The sequence below is a fragment of the Trichosurus vulpecula genome, chromosome 2, assembly GCF_011100635.1.
Source record: "Trichosurus vulpecula isolate mTriVul1 chromosome 2, mTriVul1.pri, whole genome shotgun sequence".
Taxonomy (NCBI): domain Eukaryota; kingdom Metazoa; phylum Chordata; class Mammalia; order Diprotodontia; family Phalangeridae; genus Trichosurus; species Trichosurus vulpecula.
Genome location: NC_050574.1, coordinates 308327355 through 308348740, shown reverse-complemented (window position 1 = coordinate 308348740; position 21386 = coordinate 308327355). Strand labels below are relative to the sequence as shown.

Here is a 21386-nt window from a genome sequence, read left to right as displayed (position 1 = left end):
AAAATGCTATTGATACTGTATGTTTAGTGATTTATCAGACTATTCTAATACCACTTAATATCTCTGTGACATTGGAAAAGTAATTTAGCTTCTCTGGCCTCAGTGTTCCCACTGAGGAATTGGCCAGGGTGGTCTCTTGGGTCCCTTCCAGCTCTAGATCTATGATTCTTTGATGATCCTGTGATGTGAGAGGACCTTTGACATCCCTTCTTACTCTATACTGATTATCCTAAGCATAGATGAGATGAGTCAGAACTCATAAAAGTCACATGTTAATAATTTTTCTAAAATTATAGTAAGGAAGAAAGTGGAAAAGTATGATTCAAATGGAGGATGGAGATTTCTGCTATATTTGGCTCTACCTGCAGTAGTAAAAAGCATACTGGATTAAGTACTGAGAGACCTGAGTCCTAAACTTATCACCTACACTGAGTTATATATCTATGGGTAAAGTCACAACATCCTTGGATTCAGTTTCCCATCATCCAAATGAGAGAGCTGGACTAAATTATATCTTTATCTCTAAAATTCATTGATTCTATTTTTTAAATGCCCCACTGTATCTTAAATATGGTAAGTAGGCTCCCAATAAATATTTTGTGAATGTAGAATCTAATTCTCTAAATAAAATTACTTGGTGATTTGACTAGTGCTTTATATGTTGAAAAGAATACTAAATTAGCTGTTGTAATTGTTACACTCTAATTAGGTTTCTATATCTATCTTCATGCATGATCTTGAACTAGTCACTTAACTCAATGAATCTTCATTTACCTGTCTATAAAGTGGTATAAATATTACATTATCTGCTTATCTTTTATAGTTGCTGTAAGGATCAAATAAGGTGATGTCTATGAAACTGGTTTGTGAATTGAAAGGCATTTTTGTTTTTAGGGGCTGAGCTGCATATAAGTAGAAAAAAGAACAAAATCCCTTTTCTCTCTTTCTGGTTCTATCTTTTCGTTCTTTTCCTTTTTTTCTTTCCGCTGACTTTGTCATCCTCATTCATTCATTCATATTTTCATTCAATGAAACTGAATTCAATGAAAATTCAATTCAAAAGAAATTCAAAGAAAAATTCCCTGGCCCCTTATTAAAATAAGAACAGGGAATATGTGGGGGCAGGGAGAAGATCAGGATCATATTATCTGACTCTCCTCTACTCTACTCCCCAAATGCCTCGCTAACCACAATTGTCAAATGGATGTGAGATATGAAATGAATTTTACAACTATATGAAAGAAAGATGCAGTACCTGAATAGTGAGCTCTTTCCCATCTCTGTTAATCTTCACATGGTGAATTTGTCTGTTGGCAAAGTTTTCCACATCGATGGTGTATACATGGACTCTCTCCTTACTCAGCTGATATCGAACCTGTAAATTTCCTTAAAAGCAGAATGTTTCCATTTAGAATTGTGGCCTACAGAAAGCACAAATATGATTCATCCATTACATTTTATTATAGGACATCGTTACTGGCCTCCAGGGGAATGTTTCTCAAATCTTTGTTACTTCATTAAAATTAAAAAAAAAAACTGACTGAATATACTTGGTGACAAAGCCACAGGCATATGTAAGGGATGATATTAGTATGGGTACAAATTAGATGTAATGTATTCATATGTCATCAGAAATACCATGTAATGTCTTTGGAAACAAAAATACTTATTTTATGACATTTTAATTAACTATATTCAGGGTCTTTCACTTTAACTCTCTGTCCCTTAAGTTCAGAGACATAAATATGAAAACCCACTGCTTGCCCTGAAAATTCATCCATGATATACTATATCTCATATAAGGAAGATGCAGAAAGATATAAATAGATATCATTTACCTGCTTATTGTTTATCTGGTTGTAAGATCAGCCCATAGGATGTGAAACCTCTAAATATCTTTTCCCGTCTAAGTTGCCATCACCATAGATTGGTAATAGTGAGGAAGACTATTAAGGATGAATGACTCATGTGAAATATAAGAATGACCTTGCCAACTAACAGCAAATTAGAAAACAATGAGCTGAAAATGGTATCAGGTGATGGCTTCACCTACCCTTTAACCTCCCTTAGAACTTTAGTGATCATGGTCTTTCTATTTCCCTGTGGGCACCCCTAAATAATGATTTGTAAGTTAATTCTTGTTGCATTCAGTGTGACCCATATCATCCGGCATCTGATTTTGGAAGGTCGAAATTCATGAATTTGATTATAATTTTGTTGTTTGGAACTTGGTACTATTTACCTTTGTTATAGGGAGGGATTAGCGTCCCAGGCTAGCATAAAAAAGACTGATTCTAGCAAAACTATCATGACAGTCCTAATTCTAAATCCCAGAAATAGGGAAATTTTTTTTCCTCTCTCATTTTTGAGTGAGTAAAGGGTCAGCCATAGATAGAGTATTGAAATCTCCAAAGTTTATATTTGGAACACCCCCACCTTCTTTTCTTTACCCTCTCCTACCTCTTAGAGTTTCTTTCCCCAGACCTAATAACTGTTAAAAGAGCCTCACTTCACTACTCATCTCAGGTGTAAACTATCTCTGCTAAAAGTGTTTCATATATCACCTTCCAAACTATTTCCAAAATATTCCTATTTGCATTTTTAAAAGATTCAGCTTTTTAAAATTCTAATCAAATTCTAATAAATGGAATCACTCTTAGGATAGCCCAGTAAAGTTAAAAAAAAAGCAAGACAGTTCTGAGGAGAATTTTTTGGGTCCTAAAGACCACCTTGTAAATCATGGTAAGGCATCAGCTCATCTAGGACTCCGCTAAGTGGTTTAATAACTTGACAGTTTTTTTTCCTCTTCCTCTGAACTGGTAGAGACAGAGAGACATATGTATAGATATTTCAAGGTAGAGACAGATTCATAGATTTCTCTGTCTGTCTCTGTCTCTGTCTTTGTCTGTCTCTGTCTGTCTCTGCCTGTTGCTCTGTCTCTCTCCCCTTTCTTATCTTTTAAATATTTTATAGCCAGGAGTGGTAGTATATATCTATAATCCCTACTACAGAGGAGTCTGAGGCTGCTTCCAGCCTAGGTGAGACAGGAAGGCATAGATCAAAAATCAAAGAAATGAAAATCAAAAGAAAAACCAAAGAAAACAATAATTATTTAAAAATTCAATGTCAAATTTTAAAAGTCACATCTGAAATGTCAAAAATTCCATCTTCTTTAAACATAAGCTTCTTTCTGGCAGGGACTGTATATTCTGTATTTCTTGCATCTATCATAGTGTCTAGCAAAGGGTCACTTGTTTCAGTCATGTCAAACTCTTCATGACCCAGTTTGGGGTTTTCTTGGCAAAGATACTGGAATGGTTTGTCATTTCTTTTTCCTGCTCCTTTTACAGATGAAGAACTGAGGCAAACAGGGTTAAGTGACTTGCCCAGGATCACACAGGTAGCAAGTGTCTAAGGCAGGATTTGAACTGAGCAAGATGAGTCAATATTCCTGATTTCAAGCCTGGCACTCTACTGTGCCAACTAGATACCCACAAACATGGTAGGTGCTAATTATATAGTTGGTCCATTGGTTGAAAATTAAAGAATTCTTTAAAAATACAAAAGTATTTTACAGTAAATGCTTTACATCTGTTAACATTTGTCTAACATTCCATTTTCTTCCAAAAACCTCTGCTCCTCATCTTGCCTACAAAATACTCCCAAAGGAGGCCGTCCTGTACCTGGCTCATCACTTCTCCCAATGGCCCAGAGACCTTTATGCTCCTTCTGCCCCACTGCAATGCAATCAAGTTGCTCTATGCCCTGAAGGCAGTTCATGGGAAAATGAATCTCTTCACATTGTGTCATACACTTAGGAACATCTGTGAAGGATTATTTCTGACAGTGTTTTCAGGATACTGGGGTTGAAGAAGAATAATCTCACAAGGGTCAAGGGTTTGGGGCTCATTAACTTTTACTTTCTCCTGAATGGTCTTCAGATGCTTGGTTGGAGAGCCAGGGAGTGACTTTTACCTTATTTGTTTCTCACCTCATTGATTCAGCTGATTACTATCAACTTCCTGCTGGGAGATGCTGCCTCTTCCCTGGCACAGAGCACCTTGAACTCATAGCAGCCTGCCAGCCTCCATATACACTCTTCATAATGCTCCATTTGTCCACCTTTCCCCTCTCTGACTTCCCCTTTTTCAGCTCCATAATGGTAAATGTGGCAATTTTTATCATTCCATATACAGTGAATTGACTGAGGAAAGTTACTGGCCATAAATCTAATGCAGCAAAAAATGGATTGTCATAGCTGGGAATGCTTTGCAGTTCCTCTATAGTTTATGATAAATTACTCTTCTATTTGGAATGAAATATTCCTGTTAGTGTACATTAACACTGCTACCTGAAGGAGGTCATGTGCAAATATACACAAATATAACATTTACACTGCTCAGAAATTAGAATCATCAATGTGTTGAATTCAAATTTGATCATCTCTCTAACTCTTTTTGAAAAAGAAAAAGATCCTTTAAAAAAAAAGTAGTTCAGAATTCAATGACATTTGGTCACTAGTGGACTTTCTATAAAAGTTTAAAAGAAAACTATTAATATTATAATAGTCAACTTGCATTAACCCCATAATTTTAAGCCTACTGGCAAATATATATTTCAGAATTTTCAGAATTAAACACCTGGTTTTTTAATACTACTGCTTTATTCTCTCTCTCTCTCTCTCTCTCTCTCTCTCTCTCTCTCTCTCTCTCTCTCTCTCTTTCTCTCTCATCAGCTACTTGAGGGGAAAAGCAACTTTAAGATATTTTATTCAAGCCTCAAAATAAGAAATTCTCTACAAACCAAGGAAGCAGCACATACACAATAATGCTAGTACAGCCTCAGAATTCTTCACTTCAATGACCAAAACATATCCATTCCTGGAAATTTTCATGTCCTGATGTTGTTCAAAGGTTCATTTATATTAGGCACCATCTAACTCTATCCGATCTATACCTTGGTAAATTCAAAGCACTCCTCCGAAGCTCTAGAGCTAAAAAATCAGTGAAGGGTTCAGAAATTTCCTGTTTTCTAAGGGGAGAATACCTAGAACTCATCTTTTCCTTGGTTTCAGACAGGCTGAATTTTGATAAAAGGAACAGAATACTAAACTTCTCTTTAACAAGTTTTCATTTTTGATGCTAGCCTTCCTGCACTGTCTCAAATAAGGGAAGCTAGGATTAATGAATAGATTGCAACATAGAAGAAAGTTTTCACATTGGAAATTTTTTTGGAACCTATTTTCAAAGTTGCTATGAAGCCTAGCAAAGTATATCCAAGTGCCCTTTAGCAAAACATCACACTATTTATAAAAGCTAAGCAATTGATCAACTATATTCAAGAATTAGGGAAGGCTTGCTTCATTGTACTAGGCCATGGACTAGCATTTTTTGGTTTAGGAATTCACATTTTGTTTTTGATGATAATTTGCAATATAATACTAAGCATATTTGTCATCTACATCCCCCTCTTTCCAGATAATTCCATAATGGATTACCAAGAGTAAGCTGGTAATGTGTAGAGAGACATGTCTAAGCTTGTGAGGTTGTTATTATTATCACCATCCTCATCATCAGTTTAAAACATCTGCTAAGAACCTACCCTATATAGTGGACAATGTATTATGACATGGGTGAATAAATAGCTGTCAGACAACATAACCGAGGCTTATCTGTGCATATGTAGCTCTCCTAACAAGGAGGCACTGTTATGGGCCTTTGGAACATATCCAGACTGCTTAACATAAGGGTCTCTGAGTCTTCTACCACTTGAAGGTGGGTGTAACCTCCTTTGATTCACTGCCTGAGTCTTTAAAATTGGCAAAGTTGAGCTCTTCACTCTCTTCTCTGCCTCTCCTTCTTGCTGTGTACAGGGGGGTGAAGATTCCAGTTAACCCAGTGTGCATGCCATAAACTGAACAGGTGAGAGGGAAGGGCTTCTTTCTCCTTTTGTTCCAGTGAGGAGAAATGGGCCTGTGCTTTTTTCTTTTCTGTTTCATTTGTCCTACGGGTTTGAGCCAGGTGATCTTGAAACCAAGCTTACAGGCTTGACAGTGTACCCAAAGATTCTAGGATGGAAGCCCTGAGAAGATTCAAGCCCAAAGTGGATTTTAAACTTGGCACTGATAATATGCTTTATAGAACTTAAAAGAAGCTATGACTCTAATCCCTTCCCTCTCCCTAGAAACTGAGAGAGGGGAGGAAATGAGGATTAGGCCTCCCATGCATTGGGGGGAGTAGGTTTATATATTTATGCTTAATCCTTTTGAAGTAAATATTTCTTTGCCCAAACTAATGTGACTTTCTATGGTAAAATGGAACTGGGTTGCAGGAGAGCCCCCTATAATTGAGGCAGCACTATTAGTGAGGGTTGGAGCCATCTGAAGGGAACCTAGATACCTCCTCACCCCCAAATGCCCTTAAACATGCCAGAGATACCTGGGAAAAGAATGAAATCTAACCTACCCTGGTCTTCCAGGAAATAGAATTCAGGGCAGAGTGTGTTACAAGAGAATTACTGACCTGGAGAAATTTACAATCTAATTGGGATTGTTGAAGTTTAGGGGTGCTGGGACCCCGAAATAGCAACACATGGGTCCAGCCCAAATGAATTTGTCTCAAGCCTTCTTTCAGCCAAAGAAAAACAAGATTTATTAAAGATCCACCATATTGGCCAGACCCTTAAGGAATCTGAACATTTGTATAGACAACGTAAGCTAGCCAGATTGAATCTGAGCCCCTTAAAGGAAACAAGATGGATCTTATATACAGGAAGACTGTGGGAGGGATCTAGCTGTGGCCAAGTGTGTGTGTGTGGGGGGGGTGACTGGAGGAGGGGTCTAGGGAGGATCTTGATGGGAGTGGCCAGTAGGCTGGGGTGACTGGAGGTTGAACACCTGGGCAAACAGAGTGTGATCTAGTTAGGATCAAAGGTAGGGAAGTGATCTGGAGGTTAAGGACAATGAAGGGCTGGGCTAGGTTAGGGGTAGCAGAGAATTAGGAGATTGGGCTTGCACCATGAAAGGCCAGGTGAGAGCATTATAGCCTCATGTTTTATTTTTTTTGGGGGGGGGCAGGGCAATTGGGGTTAAGTGACTTGCCCGAGGTCACACAGCTAGTACATGTGCAAAGTGTCTGAAGCTAGGTTTGAACTCAGTTCCTCCTGACTCCAGGGCTGGTGCTCTACTCACTGTGCCACCTAGCTACCCTTATAGCCTTATGTTAATACCAGAGACTCAATCAAGTAGGAAAATTCAAGGAGAGTTCAAGGAGATTTCCAGAGCATATACCCCATAAGGATGACAGATCATACGCAAAAAAAAAAGCAAAAAAAAAAAACCAAAAGATCACATGTAAGTTAGCATAAATTGACTACATGGAATGCCATATTGAATATATTTTAATAAAAAAGATCACTAAGGAAGCATAAGAGGGATACAATATTTCAGAGCAAAGAATGATATGAAGGGGAAATTGATTTGAAAGGGTTTATGGTGCAAATATATTTGAAATGGTCCTTAAAGGAGGGGTGAGAATTTAGCCATGCAAAGAGGAGAAAAAAGTCATTCCAGACACTATTGTGGCAGTACAAATATATGGAAGTGGAGATATGCATAGTATATTCAAAGGTAGAAAAAAATAGAAATGTAGAATTTATGTAGGGCAGTCAAATCATGAAATTTAGAACTGGAAGGGACTTTTGGTATCATCTCCTCAGACTCTTTAATTATAACAGATAAGGAAACTTAGGCATAGACAGGAATAGAAATTATGTTTGATGGGGTAGGTAGGGAAGGATCTTGAATGACAGGCTAAGGAATTCTTACTTTATCTTGTAGGCAATAAAGGAACAGAAGGTCTGTGAGCTGGGCATCCAGGGGTCAGGATATGTGGGTGGCATTTTGGGAAAATTAATTGGGCAGTGGAATGAGGATGGATGAGAGATTAGAACATTTATTATAATGTCCCCTAAACAATATACTTACTAGTCAAGGCAGAATGCTAGACAGACATAGGTATGGCAATTCTAACACTATTTTTGTGTTGGACTTAAAAATAATTATTACCACAACAAAAACACAATAATAATTCTAGCTTCCTATTGCACTAAAGAATTTTTTTAAAAAATCTATCCCTTCCTCCTCATTCTTAAAGCCATGTTAACAAAAAATAAGTGCTCCCTCTATGCCAGTTATTGCCCTAAGTCTTTAGGATACAAAGGAAAGCAAAGACAATTCCTACCTTCAAGAAGCAATCTTTCTAATGGGGGAGATCGCATGCAAATGAAGTAGATAAAATATTATCTAGAGAGTAGATAGAAGACACTCAGAGAGGGGAAGAACTCAGCTATTAGGGCATTAAGAAGACTTCTTGGAGTAGGTGGAATTTGAGTGAGTCTTACAAAAACCTGGCATACTAAGAGGTTTGGGTGAGGGGGCAAAGCATTACAGCAAATAAAAAAGCAGAGAGGTAGGGCATATAGTATCATGTTAGCAGAACAGCCTGTAGTTTGCTGTGGCTTCAGCATCAATTACATTGAAAAGAATAAGTTGTAAGAAGACTGGGAAGATAGGAAAGAGCTTTAGGAAGAACTTTAAATGTTAAAAAAAGAAGTGTTTGTATTTTATCATCAAGTTAATAGGAAACAACTGGGGCTCATTAGGTGGGGGGGGAGGGAGGAAAGGGAAGGGAGGGTCAGACCTTTGTTTTAGACAAATAATCTTGGTAGCAGAATGGATGGAAAAGAGAGAGACTTGAAGGGAGACCAAAGAGAAGCCTTTTGCAATAGTCCATCATCTTTTGGTGATCCCATGGTTTTACTTAAATTCAGATTTAGTAATTATTTCACTGGTTTCATTCTCTGTCTAATCCATATAAGAAAATATTGCCAAATTAATCTTCCTAAATATCAATTTATAAAAGACAGTATTGCCTTACTCATGACCTCTAATAACTCCTCACTATCTAAAGAATAACATCCAAATACCTCAATTGGCCATCTAAGACTTTCTTCAATTCACTCCAACTTTATTAATACTGTCTAATCTCCAATTACTTTCCTGCATAAAACTGCCATTGAACCCAGGCCAGTCCCATGACTGACTCTCATATACAATATGCGTATTTCCAGCTCCAAGGGTTTAATCATGCTATTCACCAACTTGAAACAGCTTTCCTCCTTTTTTGCTGCTCTTCAAATCCCACCCATATTTTAAAGATCCATTGAAGTCCCACATCCTCCATGGAGCCTTCCCTGACTACCCCATGCCACTTTTTCCCCTTGCACAAACTCCTAAATCACTCAGCCTATAAGAACTTATTAAGTCCTTAATATATGTCAGACCTTATGCTAAATATTGGTGATATGAAGAAAAGCAAAAAAAACCATTATCCCTGTTCTCAAAAAAGAAAAAAAGTTTTTACTTTCCAAAGAGACAACACATAAATAACTAGGTACATTTAAGATCTATACAGAGTAAATGGTAGGTAAACTCAAAGAAGGCATGAAGAACTGGGGTTGGGGGTAATACATGAATTGAGAAAGAGATATTTATCTTCAGTCTTCTTCAAAATGAGACACAGTTTTATGGAAATACACAGTTGTACAACTAAATATTGGTGAATGGAAATGTCTACTCCTTGGTCTCAGTTAGCAAAATAAACTTAGTCATTGTTCTGTATAATAAGAAAAACATTTTCCACATCACTATTAGGAAAAATTAATATTTTAAAAACTTCTGAGGTTTCACCACAGACTCAGCTAATTGTTAGAGATGATCAAGATGGAAAAGGTCCATGCTGGTGAGACTGTGCAAAGGTAGACACTATGTTATATTAGTGGTTGAGTTTTCTATTGTTCCAACAATTCTGGAAAATACTTTGAAGTTATGTGAGAAAAATCATTAAAGTTTTCCAATGAAGTGACCCAGGGATCTCCCTACATGGCACATACCTCAATGATATTAAAAACAAACAAACAAAAAAGTCATATGTACCAAAATAATGGTAGCAAACAAACAAACAAAATATTGGAATCAAGAGAATGTTCATTAAATAGTGAATATCTAAATAAATTGTGGTATATCAATGTAATAGAATATTTTTGTGTTATAAGAAATAACACATAGAAGCAATTCAGAAAAAAAAGTCTGGGGAGATTTGTAGGAACTGATGCAGAGATAGATAAGTTAAAACAGAAGGACATTATACATGATGATAATTTAACCGAAAAAAATACTAAAAGGAATATTAAAAATGAGAAATTTTTACATCTGATACTGGCCTCTTAGAACAGAAAAGTAATAGAACTTTCCTTGTTTAAGTACAGAGGATTAAGGGATTGCAGGTGTACAATCTTGCATATATTGTCAGACTTGGGTACTATTTTGGTTGTGTTTCTTTAACTCATTTTGTTTTAAAATCTGAGCGCTTGTGCAAAATGGATAATTTTGATTACATTAAATTAAAAAGGTTTTGCATAAACAAATATAACCAAGATTAGAACCTAGAAAGAATTATATGAACTGAATGAGTGAACTGAGTGAAGTGAGCAGAACCAGGAGCACATTGTGCACAGTAACAGCAATACTGTGTGATGATCCACTATGATAGACTTAGCTCTTCTCAGCAATACAATGATCTAAGACACTTCCAAAGGACACATGATGGAAAATTCTATCCACATGCAGAGAATGAATTACGTTGTCTGAATGCAGATCAAAGCATGCTATTTTTTACTTTTATTTTTCTTTCTTGTGATTTTTTCCCTTTTGTTCTGATTCCTCTTTCACAACATGACTAATATGGAAATATGTGTAATGTGACTATATATGTACAGTTTATATCAGATTGCATGCCATCTTGGGGAGGGGTGAGGGAAAGAGATGTGGAAATTTTTAGAACTTAAAATCTTATGAAAGTGAATGTTGAAAACTAAAAATAAATAAATTTAAATTAAAAAAATAAAAACAAAAAGTAAAAATAAAATTAAATAAAATTAGAGTACTAATTGTGAAGCATATATGGAAATGATCGTTGAATAAAAAGGCATTAATAATATATTAAAATAAATCAATGAATAAATAAAATTAAAATCACCCCCATACCCATTTTTCTGAAAATAAGCAATGTAGGGAAAACAAACAAAGAAACTCTGTAGTAGGGTCTAAAAGTTGAGCCCAGTGTCTCAAAGTTAACCCTCATGTTGTAGCCCTTTATTTCGGTATCTTCTGTTACTGGCTGTAAAGTTAATACAGAAACTTATAAAGTTCATTGAACTACTTAGGGAAAGATTCACTGTTTTTTTTAAGGAGGAGGACTCAATATGTAAATAGGTGTTTGAGGAAGACAAGAAGTAGGGTTCAGTGCCAAATGTGAATATCAAAGTTTTTCTCCATACTTTCTATCTTTGGCAAGGTAAGCCCAGATTGGAACTGAAAAGAATAGGCTATCCAAAAGAAAATATCCTCAGCTATTTCAAACTTTCTCATGAGTCAGTAAGTGAAATGTGCTGAGTGTTTTCAGATCTACTGAGCTATGATGGTTTTCTAGGGCTTGATTCCTTTCATATTCAAAAAATAACCTTGAAAACTCTCAGAGGAAGCAATAAACAGGTAGCAAATCCTCTAGTCTATTCAACAGCAGGTTCTGGTTTACTTTGTTCAACCATATTCTAAGCACCTTAATAAGCAACAATTATCTTCTCTCCCAGTGCTTCTGTTTACGTTTGCACAAAATATTCCAGTACCTGTCTTACTCTTATCTTTATCTCAAAAAGCTACATACAAGACAGGTTCCTTTGCTGAAGGGAAAAAAAAAAAAAAACATCAATTGCCACCAACTTTTTGATTCTAGGGCTTTTTAGTTACCTTTTTCTTTTCCTGCTTAACAAAATATTTGCAAATTTTCAATAAGGATTTGAGACAAAAATTGACTGAGGTCTAGATTTCTTCACTTTTAGTTAAAATACATAAATCAAACCAAAACAAGTCAGCAAGGGATTTCTTTATTCACTGAACAAGCACTTACTAAGCACATACTATGCTAATTCATTCTTGTTAAACTGGATATCTGATCTTGCTCCCCTTCTAAAGAAGAGGGCATAATCCTAAGTATGTGTTTATTCATGTGGTGAATTGAGTTTAATTGGGGCAGGGATGGTGGGGGAGGGAGGGAGGTTCCTGGCACAAATAATTTTGAGAAAGAATTTAATATGGAATGCAATCATATAAGGAGGAGGACTCTACCACCTTGGCCAATATCCACTAGCCTATGATTCTAATCCCTGTGATTTAATGGGGCTTGCCTTCCTTCCCAAACAACAAAGAGGTAGAGAAAATCAGAATATTTTTAGGCAAATGGATAACAGACCCTGAGCCACTCCCCAAGAAAGCCTCAGAAAAGGCCAAAATGCCCCACCTTAATTACAGTTCTAGTTGAGGTTCAAGAAGGGATAGAATGATATCAAAATAATTCTACTAACCAGCATTGTCCTTATCTGGCCTACTCATTTTATAGGAATGGTGGCATTCAGCAGTGCCCAGGGCGGTTGATTAGTCTAGATTGATGCATAGGTAAAATGTTGCCTTTCTAAGTCAGTATAAAACTTCACAGTTCCCAAGCCCCTGGTCCCATCAAAATCAGCTTAAAATGATCTGGGCAGGGCTGGTTACCTGAAAGGCATTCTAGCTCATCTCTTAAAACCAGCAAAAAAAAAAAAATGAGATTTGGATTAAAGAAAGGTTAGGTCCACATGTATATTAACTATCTTTTGTCAGCTAGGTTGATTCGGACAACATTGATGAAGCCCTGCTAAGATGTGAGTATTACACTGTCTCTGGGATTTCTAATTGCATATTTAGAGTAATGGTATGTACACTACATTGAAAAGGCTGTTAGGGAGTTTCAAGGAATATTAAGACACAGTCCATGCCCTAGGGAGTGAAAAATCCACTAACATTATTCTTACAGTGATAGTCTCTCAAATACATATTCTAGAAAAGAAACTCATGAATCCCTTAATGTGTTTTAAGATTTCATTCACTTATGTACCATGCATACTTTCTCTTCTTCAGAGACTGAATTTGAGTTCACTTTTTTTATTCTCTACCCTAATTTGCATATGATTTACAAGATTTGAAGGAAGTTGTCATTGTGATTCAACATAGTAATTAGTTTGTAAAGTATTCAAGATGAGTTAGCTCTGAAATTTTATGTATACTTTTTTATGATCCAATTGCTTTCGAATGCTGATGCTTTTGATCAGGGTACTATAAAACTCAAGTGTTTTGGAAGTAAAGTAAGTTTCGTGTTTGTTTTTTTCTATTGAAATTAAGCTCCAATGCCTAATTGTTAATGATAATATAAAGATAAGTAGGTTCAAAGATGTATTTGTTCAGGAAATCTGATTTGCTAGTTGACTGGAATATGATTAACAATTTTAGGGGAATATTAGTCATAGGAACACTGGACTAGGAGTCAGGTGCCCTCTGTTCTAATTCTAGTTCTTCAACTAACTAGACACACAAGTGTTCACAAATTGTCTCATGTCTCTGTTTCCTCATAAGCAAAATGGGCATGATTTTTCCTGGCTTATCAACCTTATAGGATTTGGGTGAGCATTAAATACAGCAATACATGTATAAATAAATTAAAAAGCATACAGCACACAGTAGTAAACAAACAAACAACAAAAAGAACTTCAGAAGAGGATACAAACAAGACAATTTTGTTACTACATTGTTAAATTGAAGGCACACTTTAAAATTTTTATTTAATCAAATTTCATGGTTTTATATAGGATTTTTTTATTCTTTGTATATTGAAAAGCATGTTGATGATTGCTGTGAAATCTATACTAATAAATACATTTTTAAGGGAATCTTTACACACACACAAAGTGCGTAGCATTCAACAAAGGACAACAATTACTACTCATTTGCTCAGAAAATGGACAATGTCTATCTCTTTACTAAGGCTGAACTACATTCATGAATTGCAATTATACAACTCAAGAAAATATTTAATTCACTGAATATCTGCTATGCAGACTGACCATTAGGTTTAGATACTTCATTCAGGTTGTATTGACCTACTCTTAATGCTTATATATTGTGGAGTCTGATCTATATACCATTCAGCATTTTATTAGAAACGCACATACATTTATCTGCTTGTCAGTGTTTAAAAGATAGTCATATTTATGCAATGTTTAGATTTAAAGGGAATTTAGGTTATTTTTACCAAGTAAGACCCTTGTAAGAAGATCAGTATCTACTAGGGCCCCATCCTAAACTTCCCATCAATATTGATTAGGATTACTTCCTTATGTGGCTTCCTGTTCACCTAGGTACACATAACAGTATAGCCCCTATGGAGTTGGGGCCCATCAGATTTGATGGACGTCCCAAGGCCACACAAAATCACCACATACTGCTCTGCTGACCATAACTGTTTCTCTGTAGAAATGAGGGATGCCACATCTACTCCAGCCAAGATATTGAGTATCCTTTCTGTTATGACTAAATGAAATGCCTTTTCTTAGTGATTGAATGACTTATCAATGATTCATTTCATTACAATATGGAAACTGACCATACTGGTCTGGTCAGTCCTGGTCTATTATACCCATCACTTTGTATGTAAGAAAACTGAAGTCTCAAGAGGTTATGAGTTACTCAAGCTGACACAGTTAGGAAATGACAAAATATTACTTAGATTTATAGAATTATGGAATCTTGGATTGGTATGAACCTCAGAAGTCTACATCAGCCCTTAGCTGAAATGAAATCTGAAAAACAGCATCCTTGATAGTCACTTAGTCAGTAAACAAGTATCCAATTCTACCCAAAAGATCTTTGAACGAATTCACAACTTTCTCAAGTCTCCCAAATCACTTTCCACTCATCTTTATGATACTTTTTTTTTCCTCCATAGAATCAAAACATCTCTTGAATTAAGTAACTATTGTGCTTAAATTACCCAGGCCCAAATAAAACAAAATGACCATGTCTTACCATAGAAAAGCGATATATTTCAGTCAAAAGAACACTAAATTTGTAGATAAAAGAGATCTGAACTCAAATCTTGGACCTGACATTTAAGTAAGTTAGTTAACATCTCTGAAGCTCAGTTTCCTTATCTCTGAAATTGGAAGAATGATTATGCAGGATGCAGTTTAGAAGGTTGGGGGAAGAAGATACCATACTTTGTAAATGCTGTCAAAATGTGTGGTTATTTATTCTATGTGAGAAGTCTTTAAAAAAAAAAACTTGAAGGTGACTTTCATGGCAATATGGCATAATAGAGAAGCATGGGAAGACTTAAATGAATTACTGTAGAGGTAAAAAAGAGGAACCAATAAAATAATAAATATGACTTCAACAGCATAAATGGAAAGAACAATCACAACACAATTAAAATCGAACAGTGAAAAATGACAAAGGATAGGCATGGCCCTGAAGATGATATTTGAGAAGACACATCTTCCCCAACTCATTTGAAGATGATGCAGGTTCTCACATGTAGCATAGAACTCTGCTTATAATTTCTAGACTTTATTTTACACGTTGATTGGTTTTGCTGATTTTTTCTCTTCTTCTTCTTTAATATTTATATTTTAAAGTGACAAATGTTATATGAGATGGCTCTCAGGGAAAGGAAGGAAAAGGTCCTGGGGCAAATTGGGACAGGTAAGAACAAAAAGATATCAATAGAAATGTTTTTTTTTAAAAATAGGATGTTATTAAAAGAACACTGAATCTGAGGTTAAAGGAGCTCATTTCAAATTTTTCTCTGTATGAATGTGAGCTTCAATTTCTACCTGGTCATGGCTTTCACTAACTGCACCATTAAGATCATCTCCTTCCTCTAGATATGTTACAACTCTTCCATGTCTTCTGTGTAATGTAATAGCCAAAAGTAAACAAAATATTACAGGTGCAGACCAAACAGGACAGAACACAGTGCTTCTAACTTACCTAGTTCTTTATATTATGTTCTTTTGAAGCATTACACTAAAACTACCTAGTCTCCTCCCCTCTTTTCTTACATGAACTATTGTCTTAGTGTATCTTCTATATCCTTTGTGCCAATGATTTTTTTTGAGCCAAATGTAGAACTTTACATTTATCACTATTACGTATCATCTGAACAGATCTGGCAAACTTCTACTCAGACAGTGATATGTTTGAATTCTGATTCAGTCAGCTAGAAAGGCAACGTGATAAAGCAGGAAGAGTGATTGATTTAGATGTGTGAAGATCCGAACTTGAATCTCACCTCATATGCTTACTAGTCATATGATCTTAGGGCAGTCATTTCATTCTCTGATCCTGCAATGTTTGTCCATAAAATGGCAGGGGGCAGTGTTTAATAATACCTATAAAGCTGACCTCACAGGATTATTAAAATAAATGAGATTAAAGTATGCAAAACAAATTATACACTTTAAAATGTTACATAGATTTCAGATACCTAACACCTTAACTTTGCCACTTGCCTTTGAATCATCCAAGATTTGTTAAACATGGCGTGTTTATCATTCATCATACAAACTATTGATAATTATGTTAAATATTACCCATAATAAAGAACCCTATCAAAGTATGTACACTAGAGATTTTTTCTAGGTCAGCAGTAATCCATTCCTAAATATTCTTTGTGGCCATTCATTTGACCAATTCTGAATCCCTCATGTCTATCTAACCTGTTCTCTTTAAACACAGGTATACTATTTCTCTGGCATTCCTTCAGTTTCTAGGCTGGGAATCTTATCTGAAGAGGAACTGAGTTTAGTCTGGAATAGCTTGTTATTTATGTACCCATATTTTCTCTTCATATTCATTCTTCGGGCAGCTAGGTAGCAGATAGAGTGCTGAGTCTGGCATTAAGAATACCCATTTTCATGAATTTAAATCTGGCCTCAGACACTTACTAGCTGTATTACCCTGGACAAGTCACTTAACTCTGCTTCAGTTTCTCATCTGTAAAATGAGCTGGAGAAGGAAATGGCAAACCACTTTATTATCTCTGCCAAGAAAACCATAAATGGGGTCATGGAGAGCTGGACATGACTGAAAAATGACAACAACAACAAATTCATTCTTTGCTAATGACCTTCATTGTAATTTTAAATTCTTCTTGATCAGTTTCACAAATCTTTGACCAAATACAGGATATCCAGAAGTCTCAGAGCACTTTGAAGCTTTTTAGTTTTTAAAACTTATTAGAGTATAAAACTGAACTAAAATTTTTGGGACACCTCAAATAATTTCCTTGGCCCTGAGGAGACTTACTCCATCCCTGAATAGGGACTATATATATACATATATGTGTGTGTGTGTGTGTGTGTGTGTGTGTGTGTGTGTGTGTGTGTGTGTTAAGTCCTTATCGAGATACCTGTTTTCTTTTTCACATTTCATTTTGTGTATAATTTCTTTAATGAAGCACCACCTTCGATCAGTAACAACTATGAAAATAACATCTGTGCCCATAAGGCATCCAGTTTCCTGACAAATTCTTTATAATCCTTAAAGTTCCATCTTAATTCCTTTTGGAAGGATGGTTTGTCTCCAAATAAATCAACAAAAAGGGTTTGATCATCAGAATCAAATAGTATTAGTAGGCTTCCCATGGCTTCCTTGATGATAGGCTCATAGGATTTTTAGTTTTAAAGCAAAAAGGTGCCATTAAAATCATCTAGTCCAATCTCTTGGCTTTACAGATCAGAAAACTGAGGCCCATAGAGATGAAATAAATTCCACAATGTCACACAAATACTAAGCACTGGAATTCAAATTAGGAGGCTATAGTCAATCAATTGCAACACAATGCCTCTTAATGCCTTAGAGAGATAATATGCTCTACAGTTTTTCATATCAGGTTTACTTATGCCTACCTTGGCTATCCTCAGCAGGGTGTGTTATGACACTGAATTCTGAGATTATATGCTTAGGCATATAGAGATGCTGGCCACAATAGTAAGTTAGGGGATGGGGGTTTGAGAACAGATGAGGACTTCATTTTACAACATCTGGAGCTTTTTCGTATTTGATAATCTCTCTCTCTCTCTCTCTTTTCTTTTTAATCTCAGTGATAACAGGGAATGCCCAAAGAGACAATGATTCCTTAATATAATAAGGCAAAGAGAAATATAATTCCATTACTATTTTTCCTCAAACTCTAGTGCCTTTAATACTTTTTTTTGGTTAATGTCTGTCAATTATAGTTCCAAGGTTTTTCCAAGTGCATGGAATATAAATACATATATATGTATTTATGTATATATTGTATATGTATAGATGCATGCATATACATGTATATAGGTTTATAGATATAGTTATATAATTAGTTCCAGCTTCATGCAATTCCATAAATAAAATTATAAATGATGGACAATGAGCAATGATTTTATAAGCTGCTTTCAGAAATCATTAACAAAAATTAACAACAACAAATGTATCGCCAAGGCAGTATTCACAGTGGTTGCTATTACTATGAATATGCCAGCATGGTTCTGAATTGCAAAATATAACAGACTCTCTACATAGAAGACAGAAGCAAAACATTTATTCAGACCCAGAAAGCCAAATCCCAGCACCAGTAAACTGAATCCGTCATAGCAACAAAGAAGTTAAATCACACTATCACTACAGAGAGCAACTCCATTCCATTGCCTCCCCTCCCAGCCCCATCCTCCCCTTGCTGGGGCCTTCCCACAAACAAACACTCCTAAATCCTAGTTGACTCCTTGCCTGGGTCTACTCTCTCCCACCATTCTAACTGCTCTGAGCTTTTCCTGCTCCACCCTTCCTGTTCTACTGGTTCAGCAAGCTCCTCCCACTACATGTGACTTAGGCTTTCTGTGATGTAAGCAGGTCACATGGGCCTATTCACGGATGGGGAAGATCTTCAAATTAAGCAAAAACTACATTATCAATACACCTATATAAATGCTAACATATTGCTTAACTTAGTGGGTAAGGGAGGTAGTGGGAGGCATGGATAGTATTTGGAACTCAAAATTAAAAAGAAAAGAATGTCACAAATAAATTAATAATTAAAAACCCAAAAAGATATATTAACTTATTATTATTACCATTTCCTTTCTTAGTAACAATAATTTTGTACCCGGCACAGTTAAAAACGACTTCCTCAAAGAAGTTTAATTTTATCTTCCTATAGTTTTTAACATAGGTACGTTGTAACGTCCTCAGATTTTCAACTTTCTTGTCTGGAAAATGAAAACAATGATAATCCATAATGAAGTTTATATAATATGAGGATTTCTTTGTTTTGGGATTGTACATTTTTTTATGCTTAGAAAAATAATAGTGACACATGCTTAGGTCTTTTGAGATGGGGCCTTAGAAACCAAAGGCATTATTCAATGTTTATAATTCCTTATTTGTAAAATGCTTGGTGATCTCCAGGGAATAACAGGAATATAAATCCAAGATACTGATAGAATTAATAACTCTTCAGCAGGGATTATGGCCTCTTGAGGTAAGTGCATATTTACACATTGACATGCACATGAGATAGTTGAACAATTTCAAAACATCCCAGGGTTTATTCCCCTTGGACAGTTGGCAGGATTCATTGTTAAGTGTCTCATGAATGTGGATGGGAACTATTATAATCTTGGCATATTTTCATTCCACCTTCTCCCAGAGGATCCCAGCAATGAGCAGGGAGAAGAATCATTTTGTCTACCTTTCATTTGAATGTAGACACACAAGAGAAACAGTATTTATCAGATCCAGATAAATGGACATGGTTCTTCCTGAGAATTCCAGTCACAAATAAACAATCAATACCACTCTCTTTCTATGAAAAAACCCAGAACACAAAATTGTCTTGTGCATTTTAATAGCAGCATACGTATGTACACATGCCTATACATGATAGTATTAAACGGAATATGTATAACTATATTTTACATATGTATACATACATACATTATACATATATATATACATATATATATATATACACACACATATATATGTGTGTGTGTGTGTGTATGGAGAGAGAGAGAGAGAGTTTACAAAGTACTTTGTAAATTTCATTTTACTCTCACAACTTAGAGGCAGGAGCTATTATTATCCCTATTTTATAGAATGGGAAACTGAGGCAGTCAAAGATTAAATGACTTGCCCAGGTCCCACAACCAGTAAGTGTATGAGACAGGATTTGACCTCAGGTCTTCTTGATTCCAGGTCTGGAGCTATGCTTTCCTTGCCAACTAGCTCCCTAAGGATGGTGATAAGTTATTCTTATAAAATGAAATGCTGATTTCAGTATCTATCCATATGCATTATGTTCTGTCTAAGCAATAACAAACAATATTAGTGAAAGTAGCAACTGTAGTAATGATGTCACACAGTATTTTGTGGAGTAGTCACAATACTTTTCAAAGTGCTTCTTCATCTATTCTCATTTTATATCAACAAAAAGGTGAATTGCTTTCTGTAGCAGATACCACCAGAAGCCATCATTTGAAAAATATAGTTAGTAGATAATCTTTCTTTCAAAGTCATGAAGATAACCATTTGTGTAAAAAACTGGAGCAAATAACAATAAACAAGCTTGCCTGCTACTTCTACTCGAATTAAGTAATAGGGTTAGAAAGAAGCAGGAAAAACCAACAGAAATTGGTTCAAATCTATGAGAAATCAGCCAATAGGTAGAAAATGAATGTTCCCTTCCTAGTAGCTTAGTTTACATGGGAAACATATTGTTGCCTGGTTCCCCTCACTAAAAATGGCCCTTCATTCCCCTGACCATTCAAAGCACTTAGGAACAGAAGTTTATTGATTTGAAGTTGGAGAGGACCTTCAGGATCATCTCAGTTCTTCTCCTCATTTTACAGATGAGGAGCCTGAGGTTCAAAGAGATTAAATTGACTGTCCAAGATCATACAGGTAGTAAGGAGGAGGCTTTGAATTTGAGTGATTCCATCCTTCCTGCTCTTGCACCCCTTTATAAATCTCATCACACTTTCATGTTCTACTGTGTAGCAAATTACATTAAATTGATTTGCTCATAATTTTATCTCCCCTAGAAGACTGTAAGCTATTCAAGGGAGAGGTGGCTATGCACTATTACTTGTATTTTCATAATGAACAAAATAATCTTAGCTTTGTAAGCACTTGATAAATATTTATTGAAATTTTATATGCAAGACAATTTAGGAAGCCATAGGAAAGAAAATGAATGGGGATAGAAAGAATGTACCATTTGTCAGCATCTTACACTGGGCAGGTGTACTGTAGTCAGTGGATTCCATTTCTAGTTTGTCACTAAAATAGCTGTGTTTGGCCTTGGGAAATTACTTATCTTCCTTAGGTCTCATTTTCTTTATTTGTAACATGATGTTATAATACC

At 35.7% G+C, this 21386-nt stretch overlaps 1 protein-coding gene across 1 annotated transcript in view; it reads right to left on the bottom strand.

Annotated features, from left to right (window-relative positions):
• Nucleotides 1-21386, bottom strand: part of LOC118837074 (contactin-associated protein-like 5) — a 213989-nt gene that overhangs the window by 74562 nt on the left and 118041 nt on the right. Inside the window, exon 8 of the mRNA XM_036744078.1 lies at nucleotides 1256-1386. Within this exon, the coding sequence (XP_036599973.1) occupies nucleotides 1256-1386 (131 nt within the window). The remainder of the gene's footprint in view (nucleotides 1-1255; nucleotides 1387-21386) is intronic.